The sequence below is a fragment of the Botrytis porri genome, assembly GCF_014898465.1.
Source record: "Botrytis porri strain MUCL 3234 chromosome Unknown BPOR_018, whole genome shotgun sequence".
NCBI classification, from domain to species: Eukaryota; Fungi; Ascomycota; class Leotiomycetes; order Helotiales; family Sclerotiniaceae; genus Botrytis; species Botrytis porri.
This window is the reverse complement of record NW_024066092.1, coordinates 661350-674241: the sequence shown is the minus strand read 5'-3', so window position 1 is coordinate 674241 and position 12892 is coordinate 661350. Positions and strand designations below refer to the sequence as shown.

Below are 12892 nucleotides of genomic sequence, written 5' to 3'. Positions count from 1 at the left end.
AATGAAATGAAACGAAAGTATAAGTGCGAGTACGAGTACAAGGGTATTTTATCTTGTAAAATATATGGGATGTATATACCACGAATATCTATCTACAATGAATGAATAAATGATTAAACCAGGACTGAATACTCGACTCAAAAGTATGTATATGTGTGTATGTGAGAATGAGAGAGGAAAACAAATGTGTAACCAGCCTTCCAATGCGATACATACCAATTACCCCCCCTCACCCTCACCCCATCAGTTCACCCGTCCTTCGACACGATGCAATACGATCCCGTTGTACGTAGTACGTAGTACGGTGATGAAACGTGTTATGTATGATATACTATACGATACTATGCTATGCTATGCTACGATATGATATGATGCAGAAGTACTGTACTAGGATATCGATTCTCTTCACTGATAGAACACTCGAGTGTGTATCTCAGAAGCAGATATTCGTTCCAGAGGAAGAGGTAACGAAGGAAGGTTAGAGGCTGCTGACTTACATACCGAGTGCGTACATATTTACTTCTTCTGTACGAGTACATACTATTCGTGCACATGGTACATCCTTTGGGTTTACAGACATTGGTATTGGTATTGGTATTGATTGGCATTGGTATTAGCATTCGCATGAATATTAACGCTCCTGCACTGCGCTGCGCGGACGGCGGTTATTAATTTCTTCTTTGGGAAATGGGATAGGGAGGAGGGATGATGGATGTCCAATCATTCAATATTTCTCGTCGGTATTTGGAGAAGTGTAATGAATGTAGTATCATGATTCGGTTTGTGCATACCTAGGATAGAGAACGGAGAACGGAAAACGGAAAACGGAGAATGGGAAAGGGAGCCTGGGAGAGAAGTGTACTTCGTACGGAATATGGTTGATGTAATTGATCCTGGAGTGTTCCAGATGCTAAACTAAACATCCTTTCTTTTTTCTGGGAGTCTGGAGGGGAGGGGGTGATTTTGTGGGATGGATGAGTGAGCTTTGAGCTTTGAGCTGTGAGCGTGTAACCGACTGTGGGTAAGCAGAGGAGAGTAAAGCTCATCTCATTTGATTGCCTCTTCTGAAGTATAAGGAGAGGTTTTTTGAAAAGTATAATGAGACCTTTTGAAAAGTCTTAAGAGTACTTTTGAAGAAGGTAAATGTAAGTCCTACTTTTCATTTGAAATTCTTAGTACTTATTTAAACAATTTTTTTAATTAGTACTTTCAAAAATCCTAAAACTAAAAGAAGTATATTTTTTCGCTTTTTAAAATAGTACGACGCATCTATTGATTTTATCTTAATAAGTATAATATATAATTCGAAGTATTATATAGAGTATAAGAAAGAATATCTATAACGTAATTCATTAATATATAGGTCATATTACTCTATAAGCTACTCCATTTTATATATAGAATTCGTATATATATAGCTATATACTTTCCTTATTAGCTAATAGAATTATTTAATTTTTATCTATAGTAGGACTAGTAAATTCTTAATTGATTTAGTTTATCTATAGCTAAGCTATACTAACTATATAATATATCTATATGATTTTAATTTTATAAAGTAGATAGGAAAACAAAAGAAAAACTTATCTTTCTTTAAATGATTTTTAAGTTTGCTATTATAAAATCCTATTATATTATAGAATCTCTATAATCTTTCTATTTATTTCTTTATAATCGTCGGAACGTACGATCACGTGCTTAAGCGAATTATATAATTCTTCTCTTTCTTCTAAGAAGGGAAAGAATTATATCTTTATATAGATCATCTAAATTCATATTATTTATTCTGTATAGAATTTTATAATACTTTACCTAGTGATTCGAATCTTAATCTCCCCTTAAGTAATATAAATATAAATAGAGTAGAAAAGAATAATAGAAATAGATAGAAAAGATAGGAGATTATAGAGATTATAGAGAGTAGATAGAAAGATTATAAAGGTTCTATAATATAATAGAATTTATAATAGTAGATCTAGATTATCTAAGAGGAGATGAGTTTTCTTTGTTTTTCTATTTACCTTATATAATTAGTATTACTTAGATGTATTATATAATTAGTATAGCTTAGCTATAGATAGACTAAATCGATTAAGATGTTACGGGAGCTGCCTCTAGGGTCACGTGGAAGTGTCTAGAGTTCTCTCGAGGTGGTTTAGACTAAACTTCAAGTAGGAATTCAATAAGGTTGGTAACTGGTTGCAATTCTCGTAACTATAGTAATGAAACTAATGATTGTTCTTGAGCACGAAGCTCTACATTGTAATGAAATCCCATTCCCTTATATAGACCTTCGTACTGTACTGGAGCGTTCAGGACCTAGAGAGGTCCTGGACCTTTGGTCTGTATGGACCTACATTCCGTTATGCCTGTCATGCAGGGTCCATCACGTGCTAAGAGTCATGTGACGCGGTACCGAGGATGGACCGGCGTAACATAAGACTTTACTACTACTACTATAGAAGTATTCTCATAGAGAGATATTCGACTAATCTCGATCTAGAAGTAGTTTAATTCCGATTGGTCCCGGTCGGGTCATTTATATGACATTTTTTAGGTTTTAATAAAATCTCTCTAAAATGTCTTTAAAACTTTTATATAATAGTTAATTCTAACGATTCTAGTGATTTAATAAGAATACACGTAATTCTAGAATCGAAAATATAAGAGTATTCAATAAAGAGATTTTAAGAATATAATTTATTTTTAGGTCAAAAAAAATTTAGTACTAAAAAATATTAAGAATAATAAAGATTGTTCTAATAGAGGGAATTCTTATAGAGAGGTTTTACTATAGTCTATAAAAGACTTACTATTCTCTATAAAGTAGTTAATTTCTTAGATTAAATATACTTAATGTTAAATTCTATATTTAGATTCTTTATCGTTTATATTCTACTCAAATTAATAATATTAGTATATACGAAAAGGAATAATAATCTTTCTAAAGATAGTTATATAGTATTTTTATTTATACGAAGTTTTGAGACAAATAAAAGTAAGAACTATATATATAGATACTTTACTATAAGATATACTTTCTTTATATATCTTATTAGTATATATATATATATCTAATATAAATACTCTATATATAGAGTATTTATCTATCTAGACTTCTAATCAAGAAGTGAAATATTGATATACGAAAATAAACAAATAAATGAAGAATTTGTATACGATTGAGTACTATTAGACAATCTAATAGAGTATTTATTTCTATATTAATCTTTTCTCGAAATAGGGTTGAGTTTCGACAAGATTTTATAACTACAACTATAACTTCGAATTCGTCCCTCGAGAATACATACGAATAAGTACTCCTCCGTATATCTATCGAGTACTCTAAATCATGCCTACATACCAGTAAGTACTAAGCAATATAATGATTAATGATTAACACACCACTAAATAGATAGATAGGTAGGTAGGTAGGTAGGAACAGACCCCAAGGATGGAGTAGGTACTGATATGATACACTCTAATCGAATAATCAAACATCCAAGCCTACTACACCACACTAGTAACACCACTACACCACACATACACTACCCAAATATCCCCTCCCCCTTTCAATCATACTCACCCATCCCTCCACTCACACACTACACCACACTACACCACACCCTCCCTCCACAGACTAGTATAATTTTGATTGACCACTTCTAGTTCAGATCTAGATCCAATTCCAGACCTCATCCCTAATCCCTAATAAAATACGCTAGGTGATTCCGAATTGATGGAAGGAAGGCTGTGTTTAATGCAGCGTAATGCGATATACTACTTTATTATGGAGTACAGATGTATGATTTAGAATCTATTTGTGTGTATGAGCGCAATGGATATAGATGGGGTTTATTTACTATATTTCTTTTTTCAGAAGTTTTTAGTTTGGAGGGTTGTTTGTTTTGTTTTGGGGAGTGGAGGGTGGAGGGGTTGATTTTGTTCGGTTTGTGAGGGGGGAGAAATAGAGAAAGAGAGGAGGAGAGAGAGGAGAAAGGGGGAGAGATACTATAAACACTGCTTCTTAGTTGTCTAAATAGATAGTAGATAGATGGGTAGGTAGGTAGGAAATATATACTCTATTATCGCTTATGTGATGACAGATGTTTAGTTCTTAGTTTTTATTTCTTAGTTTTAGGATTCCATATATACCTATAGTATAGTATAGCATAGTACAGTATAGCATAAACACATTTAACATCTACCCCGCCTCGCCCGCCCATTCATCACCTCTTCATCACCCATTATTCATTCATTTCCGTTTCGTTTCGTTTCGTTTCGTTTCTTTCAGGGGTTCAGAGGAGAGGAAACAGACGAGGGGGAGGGGCATTCGTGGAGATAATATCGAGATGCAAACCAATATCAGGGTATCAGGGTGTGAGCGTGTGAGTGTATATTGAGGGTATACTTGCTATATGCATAATGATAGATATACTTAGATATACTAAATAAATCCCATCCCATCTCATACACACGCATCTACGCAGCAATACTATATACTCAGGTATAATACAATACCATATGCAAATAAGTTTTATATACCTACCCCAAGTCCAAACACTCTGACCACGAAAATAAAAAAGCGAGGTTAAAAAGGAGTCACAAGTTAGTAAGAATAGACGAGTAATACATTACAGAACAAAGACTCATCAACAATACGATATTCGAGTCTATCCTCGCTCGAAGAACATCTCACCATGTCATATATACACAACAAGTAAATGAAACGCAAAATTTTCACGAGTATTTCATGAATATTGTCTTATAATTTCTATCTCCAGTCTCCGCTGTCTTCAATATCTCAGACCAATCACCTGTTATCCCCGCCACGTCATACGAAACACACTGTGAATGTCTTCGAAAACATTCAAATCGAATCCCAGTATAATATATTCCTCCTCAAATTCCGAGACACGTGTCGATAATGAGATCAAATGTGATGTTTGCTACTTGGAAATCTCATGATATGGAGATCTATCCAGCAAGGTAACCAATAGACTACTCAATATTCATTTACCAAATTGGTCAAGTGGAATTTGAAGAGAAAGCCTGAGCAATGCTAGAGTAGCTGTACGAATATGACATGCGATTTGGCCATCGAGCCTGTCCATAAAGTTGATGATGGGTCTTTCTAATCATCATAGCGGGTAGGTTTGGCCACGATTCTTTTCTCCAGGTCTGTCGAGCATGACTTCTTCGAAAATTGTTTGGGGAATTGCCGAGATGAAAGTCCACATTCTTCTGTTCCATGCTGCCAACAAGAAAAGAATTTATGTTGCTCTAGCTCGAATATTAAAGAGGCTTCATAATTCTGACTGTATGTATTACCCACTCCCCTCTTCCTTTAGTTTCATTGAATCGGTTATTTCCAATGCATGCGACTGAATTGCTCCGAAATCTCATGCAATTCTTTCCTGTCTCATAAATCTGATCTCACTTATCCAAACCTCGTGCTTTGATAAATCGATTTATTTGTTCCCTTGTGAGTTTTTCATTATAGTGTTCTTGAGCTTCATAAAAAGATATCATTTCTTGCGTGCAATCAACAATCGCTTCAACATCAATAGTACTTTCAGCAAGCCAATTTGCTAATTTTTGTACCTTTGTTCTGCCTCCTTGCCTCTCAGGAGTTCCGCCTTTCGCTTGACCAGTACTCGTTAATGCAGCTTGTGCGGCACCTGCAATATTGCTAGCCGACGAACCACTAGCAGATTGGATTCCAGTTGCATTTGGACGAAGTACGAGCGCTAGAAGAATAGCCATAATAGCAATAGTATGTGGTGCATAAAATAGAGGTAAATCCGTCATGTAATGATCATTTACAATAGACCAAGCAAGATTGGATTCTTCTGCTGTTAGAGAGAAAGTCCCTTGCAGAGCAGTCAAACTCCTGTAGGGATGATGAACAATCATTTGTGAACTCATTTCGGAGATCAAAAAGAATTCACATTCCCCTAGCCTCGAAGTATCATTGCTGAAATATTCTATTGCCGTCATTAGCGAGTTCGGTGATTGCAATGTCCACGGTTAAAGATACTAGGGAACATACCAGGCCACAATCCTCTACCTTCACTAACCACAAGTCTGATGTGATGTGGACATTCTTCCATTTTACATGCCAAATAAACCGCTGTTGCTAGAACTAAATATGGATTCGTTTTCCGAATTTCGACCTTTGAGTAAAACCGACGAATGTATAGTTGTGCTGTGGCCATTGCTTGTTGTCGCACACCGAGACGTTTTCCAAGTCGAGTCATCTCTGCATTGAAACATCAATCATTTATCCCTCCAAATAACCTGCAACAGTTCATACGTTGATTGAAATATATGCTCAGGTGTCTGAGTTGTGGCAGAGGATATGCCTGTACAAGAGCTTGATCTTCATCTTCAAGCTTGGATCGTAAATCCTCCAATTGTTCTCGTGTGAATTGCCAGTGTTTCCGTTGACTTGACTATTGAAAGATTAGTTTCTATCCCTAGGATGATTCTTCGGCAGAGGTAACCCACTTCCCAGTAGTTGGCAGCCATCACAGATAGCTTCAAGGCAAAACGATTTATCTGCTGATACTTCGAACTTGATATCTCGGAACGAGTCAAGAAGAGGTACCTAACCTATCTCAAAGCTCAATTAAATCTACAGAAATCTCAACTTGTTCAACTTCGTTCCTTCAAGAATATATTTCGATCGATGTAGAATGGAAAACCGCCCGTTCACTGGACTTTCGGATCTGGACGAGGATGATGATACAATACAACTCTCACAAGGCCGAGACTTACAATAGCTCCAAGGCTGACAAGGCTGATTATCAATGATTAAGGATCTACATCGGGAACCCTGCCCCCACTACGGTAGTATGATACAACCAATCAAGCATTTCTCATTGGTCAAGCTTAATCTTTTGACGGAATCTTGGAAGTTTGCGCTCTGAATTATTATTGAAACTTCACTCCTCTGCTGCCTCACTTCGCATTATAACTTTGATATGGTATGAAAGTCGAAGAAGAATATGCTCGCTCGTTCGCATCGATGATAACTATTTATCCTCAAATTTTGATCAGTTCATTGATCAATTACTATACGATATGATTGCGAAATCATAACCCCACGGCCGCAACTTAACAAAGATATCATGAAGCTATCAAAAGTAGCCGCAGTAGCAGAAACCCAGAATGCTCGCGACGAGAGGGTTGAGCAGTTATGGAGAAAATTAGATACAGATCAGAAAGGGGAGATTAATTTGCAAGAGCTTCAAAAGGGGCTGCGGAAGATTGATCACCCATTGAAGAATGCCGGTGATATGCTAAGAGATGCAGTTAAGGCTATGGATAAAAATGGGGATGAAGTTATTCAATATGATGGTATGGACCATATAGAAAATCTACACCCAATATCACTCCGTCGGCTTGCAGCTTCATATATCCTTACTAATTCTTTAATCCTCCAGAATTTCGAACTTTCGTCGAGAAGACCGAAAAAGAGTTATTCGCCCTCTTCCAAGGCATTGATAGGGATAATGACAATAGATTGGATAAAGATGAATTGCAAGTTGCATTCAAGAAAGCTGGACTTACTATTTCGAAATCTAAATTAGACCTATTTTTCGAAGAGGTTGATATGAATCATGATGTTCGTACCAAAATCACCGTCTTGAATATCTACCATTGACCATTCTCTAATTTTACCTCAAGGGATTTATAACATTCGATGAATGGAGGTTAGTACTATCACTTCTTTTACGTCGAGTGAATGAACCATATCAGATAATGTTGATTTCTTACCAAATTTTCATTCTGTATGGTTGCTATGTAGCCACTAAAAGCCCCGGCGAACCGTTGAAACTACCTAGTGCTGGTAGCCATACTATGAACATATGTTTTCTAAACTTCAAAAATCATTGACTTATCTGAAAGTTAATCTGTCCTAATTAATGTTTTTTTATATAGAAACTTCTTACTATTTTTACCTACTACAGCTTCTACCCAGCCTTTAAAGGCCGTACTGTCATATTATCAGTCTGCAGTAGCTGTGAACGCCGAGGGCGATACTTCAATTCGAGAAGACACACTCGAAGGCTTAGGTACCAAAACAAATTTTCTTAAGCTTCTTTTTGGGGCAGTTATTAGTATCGCAGAATCGCATCGTGGCCGAACTCCTACAATTCAAATTGGAGAAGCATCATCACCCACTTCTTCTCACAACCAAACCGCAAACATGGCCATTACAGATGTACAAGCAATCAGTTCTATTGACTCTGTTGATGATGTATATGACCACATTGTCGACCCACTTCATACACGTACTGAAACTATGGCCAATGTTATGAGGAGGCGTCGGCCAGAGCTAACCCACGAAGTTCCTAAAAAGTTAGAGTCATCAGAGAGATCAAGACTGACGGAGATATTACCTGATCCAGGCTACTTCGCGGCGGGTGCAATCGCCGGAATTTTCTCTCGTACAGCAACAGCTCCCATAGATCGATTGAAAGTTTACCTCATCGCCAATGTCTCTGCAAAAAGTGCACCTCTCGAAGCTGCAAAGCAGGGAAATCCGGCTGCAGCTGTTAAAATGGCTGGACAACCCATAATCCTTGCTATCAAGGAGCTCTGGAAAGTAGGCGGTATGCGTAGCTTATTCGCTGGTAAGTTTTATCCTAGATTCTACTCTTACTACAAACTGACAAATAAACAGGCAATGGCTTGAATGTCATTAAAGTTATGCCTGAAAGTGCTATCAAATTTGGTTCCTTTGAAGCGGCGAAAAAACACCTGGCTCGATTGGAGGGACATGGTAATTCTAAGAAGATTAACCCTTATTCAAAGTTTGTTGCTGGTGGTTTCGCTGGAATAATGTCTCAGTAAGTATCTGTGTTCAAGTCACATGAAATAACTACTAATCCTGGATCGCAGATTGGTTGTCTATCCGATCGATACCTTAAAGTTCCGGTAAGATACCCTTCCAGCCCCTTACAACCTGATTCTTGTACTCATTCGTGTCTAGAATGCAATGTGAAACTGTTGCTGGCGGTCTTCGTGGAAATGCCCTTATTGCCGCTACTGCGAAACAAATGTATAAACAAGGTGGAATTCCATTTGCATACAGAGGTTTGACAATGGGGTTGGTTGGCATGTTCCCCTATTCCGCTATTGATCTTGCTACATTTGAAACCTTGAAGGGGTACGTGGCACGTCGAAATATGAAGAGCTTTGGATATAGTGAAGCAGATGCCATGCCAGGACCATTTGCCACAGGCGCCATTGGCGCATTCTCGGGAGCATTCGGTGCAAGTATTGTCTATCCAATCAATCTCCTCCGTACTCGATTACAAGCTCAAGGCACAGTCCTACACCCTCCAACTTATACTGGCATTATGGATGTTGCACAGAGGACTCTTAAAAATGAAGGGTTTCGTGGTTTGTATAAGGGTCTTGCGCCGAATCTATTCAAGGTCGTACCTGCTGTCAGTATCACATACGTCGTCTACGAACAAGCCAAAAAGACTATGGCCTTAAATTAAAAGCTCTTGACGTACTTGACACACTACTTTGTGTCCGCGTCGCATTCTGAGTTTCATATATTATATCCCGCAGGATTCAGTTGAAGAGGTTCTAGCAAGGAATCGGTTTCACAGTAACGATATCCTGTTATCTAAAAATGACCAAAATTAACAATCGATTATATCAATCAGGCTCAGGTCTATATCAAAATAACAACGAATTAAAATCCGCAAATCGCTTTCATGTTTCGGTTTTTATATCCTACACACCCGTACCCTAACGGCCTTTCCACCTTCCACCATTTGATACCACTGTTGCCGGGCAGCATCTTTAGAGCCCTACCAAATTTTCTTTCCTTTATCAGCGTTAAGAGAACAGATCTGCATAAAACTGGCGTTTACATTTACAATTTTCTCATTTGTCATCCACAACTCGGCGTTTTAGGGAATGGAGATATACCTATGGATGGTAGGGTTTATGATATATTTGCAGGTATACATTGCAAACTAGATGTGGTATACTGATTCTGTACGCGCATGGAAGTGGATGGAGAGAAAGGAGAAAGGGGAATAGTGATTGGTGTCTAGATTTGTGAATATTGAGTTGAGGGGTTGTATCTTGGTGATGATATGCAGTTTGATATGTTACATATGTATGTATGTATGTATGTATGTATGTATGTAATTGTTTTTGGGAAAGTTGAGAATGGAGAATCTTACATACTTATCTATGCATATGCTTTGATATGATATGATGACTTGGATGTGTGAATGTGTAAATGAGGTGAGGTGATGTGTTGTGATAGATGTAATAGTGACCGGTTGGGAATATCACAGGATGTGTGTGATGTTGTTAATAAATGTGATGGGTGTAGGATGGAAGTTAGGTATACTGGGAATTAAGATGAATATATATATGTATGTGTATATGTATGGAATGGGGAAGGGGAAGGGGAGGGGAAAGGGGGTAAGTAAGTGAGTGAGTGAGTGAGTAAGTGAATTTTGGTGAATAAAAAGAGTATGTAATTGTTTATTAGGGAGAGTTATGGTATGATTGACTTAGAAAGAGTTTAGAAGAGATTTAGGAGGTTTAGAGGGGCTGGAGGGTTTGGGGAAGTTTAAAAGAGGTCTAGGGGACGAGAATAGGAAGAAAGTAGGTGGGAGGGAGGAGATGAATGATTGTTAAGAATGTCATGGATGGATGGATGGATGGGTTGGAGATGGATAATGGGAAATGGATTATGGATTTTGGGAGGGTAAGTGGTAGAAAAGGAGGGTTTATTTTTATATAATGGTTTAAAGAATTCGAGTATTTATAGTGGTGTTAGTATTGGTGTTAGGTTTCGGGTCAATTTTTGAGTTGGTTCTAGTGTTGATATTGGGGTTGGATTTGTATTGGGTTTGAACTTGGTTATAGTGCTGGTTTTGGCATGATTGGTTCTGAATCATTGGAATTGGTTTGGGATTATGGGATTGGAGGAGGGTAGGAGTATTAGATTGGGAGAAGCATAGGAGAGTATTAGTATTGGAATTATTAGGATGGGGAAGAGTAGATAAAGAAGTGAATAGAGGAGAAATAATAGAGGAGGAGTGGATGAGAGAAGTTGGATGAGAAGGAATGAAGGAGAAGTAGATGATTGATGTAAATGGAAAAATAAATGATTAAGTGTATAGAGGAAAGTATATAGATTAAATAGGTAGAAAAAAGTGAATAGAAGAGGAGCATATGGAGAAGGGTAAATAGGATTAGGCTGAGGGAGGTAAATAAAAGAAGATAAATAAAGGAGAGTAAATAGAAGAAATAAATAAAAGAGAAATAAATAAAAAAATAAGTAAATAGAAAAGTAGATATAGAATTAAATTGAAGAGTAAACGAAAAATTAAATGTAGAATTAAATATAGACTTAATATAGAATTAGAAAATAGAATTAGAAAATAGAATTAGAAAATAGAATTAGATATAGAATTAGATATAAAATCAAACATAGACTTAAAATACAATAAGAAAATAGAAGTATATATAAAATCAAATATAAACTTAACATAGAAATAACATAGAACAAAAATTTAGATCAAATTTAAGATTCGAATAAATTAGATTCGCATTAAATCAAAGATAATACTATAACGTAACTTGACTAGAAGTGGGTCATATCATGATATGGGTCACAAAAATCATATTTTCCTATTTGATCTTGTCCTATATGCTATAGGGTGATCTACAACTATTATTGATTTAATTGAACTATTATTATTCTTTTTCTCTTCTATCTCTTCTTTTATTTAATCAATTTGATGTTTAGATGGTCTACCATATTGTTATTTTGATAAGAGTGTTTGTTCAACCTTCTTAATAATTTTCAATACTTTTTAATATTAAATATAAATTCACCTTTTAATTTTATTCTCTTTTTATTTTTTTTATTTCTTTTATATTTTAAGTAACTCTTTATATTTTTGAAGTTTTTTTTGAAGAATAGTATTTTCAGTATTTAAGCTTTTAATCTGATAAGTTATTCGTTTTGTATATCTTTGTATTGGAGAAGTTGTTACAACGGATTAGTAACAGGCTGTAGAATCACTGACTTATAGGCTATAATGGTATTATAGGCCTCAGTGATTCAGCTGCAGTATACCGGGGGACACTAGGCACCCAAGGAAAGCCTCAGGCATGTATATAGTATTAGTTATAGAATACACTGAATCATAGGACATGGTTCCTAGGACAGTAGGGTCCTAAGAAGAATAAGCAATACAGGACACAGTAAGCAAGAGAGGTCTTGCTAGGATTAGTAAGCTCCCAAGGGATTAGCCCTAGGACAGGAAATAAGACAGGACGACAAGACTCACGGGACTAGTATCACGTGATGGACCATCCCATCAGTCCCACCGATTATTATCAATGGGATCAGTGGGATCCCACTACGCCCACTACTCTCAGTGAGTGGGATCGATGGGATCGCAGAGTGCAAAGGTCTATATAAGGGAAAGGGTTTCCTTACATGTAGAGCTTCGTGCTCAAGAACAATCATTAGTTTCATTACTATAGTTACGAGAATTGCAACCAGTTACAACCTTATTGAATTCCTACTTGAAGTCTAGTCTAAACCACCTCGAGAGATCTCTAGACACTTCCACGTGACCCTAGAGGCAGCTCCCGTAACAGAAGTAAGCAGATTATTAGTGGATAAAGCTGAATTGAATACCTTATTTGCTTGTTGTAATTTAATATTATTTGGGGGAGAGTTATTAAATAAAGAGAGATCTAAATCTTCTAGATTTGCTAGTGTATTTGGAGTAGAAGGTAGTAATAAAAACAAGGTTGAAAGATTATTTAAAACTTGATAAGGATTAAATGAATTCAAACCTGCTCCTTTCTATCCGCTTTTGATATT

At 36.6% G+C, this 12892-nt stretch overlaps 2 protein-coding genes across 2 annotated transcripts; one reads left to right on the top strand and one right to left on the bottom strand.

Annotated features, from left to right (window-relative positions):
* Nucleotides 1–4740: 4740 nt before the first annotated feature.
* EAF01_010935 (uncharacterized protein) lies at nt 4741–6739 on the bottom strand. The gene is made up of 4 exons (XM_038919192.1): nt 6511–6739; nt 6317–6455; nt 6053–6262; nt 4741–5987 (listed from the first exon to the last, which is right to left on the bottom strand). Exons 1-4 carry the CDS (start codon nt 6529–6531, stop codon nt 5437–5439), a joined length of 921 nt encoding a protein of 306 aa, XP_038765475.1. The 5' UTR covers nt 6532–6739; the 3' UTR covers nt 4741–5436.
* A 394-nt stretch (nt 6740–7133) lies between these two features.
* On the top strand, nt 7134–9518 carry EAF01_010934 (uncharacterized protein; the record flags this gene model as incomplete). The annotated part of the gene is made up of 7 exons (XM_038919191.1): nt 7134–7362; nt 7449–7630; nt 7693–7718; nt 7948–8642; nt 8693–8858; nt 8911–8946; nt 9002–9518. The coding sequence occupies 7 exons, from the start codon at nt 7134–7136 to the stop codon at nt 9516–9518; spliced, it is 1851 nt and encodes a 616-aa protein (XP_038765474.1).
* Between the last annotated feature and the right edge of the window lie 3374 nt (nt 9519–12892).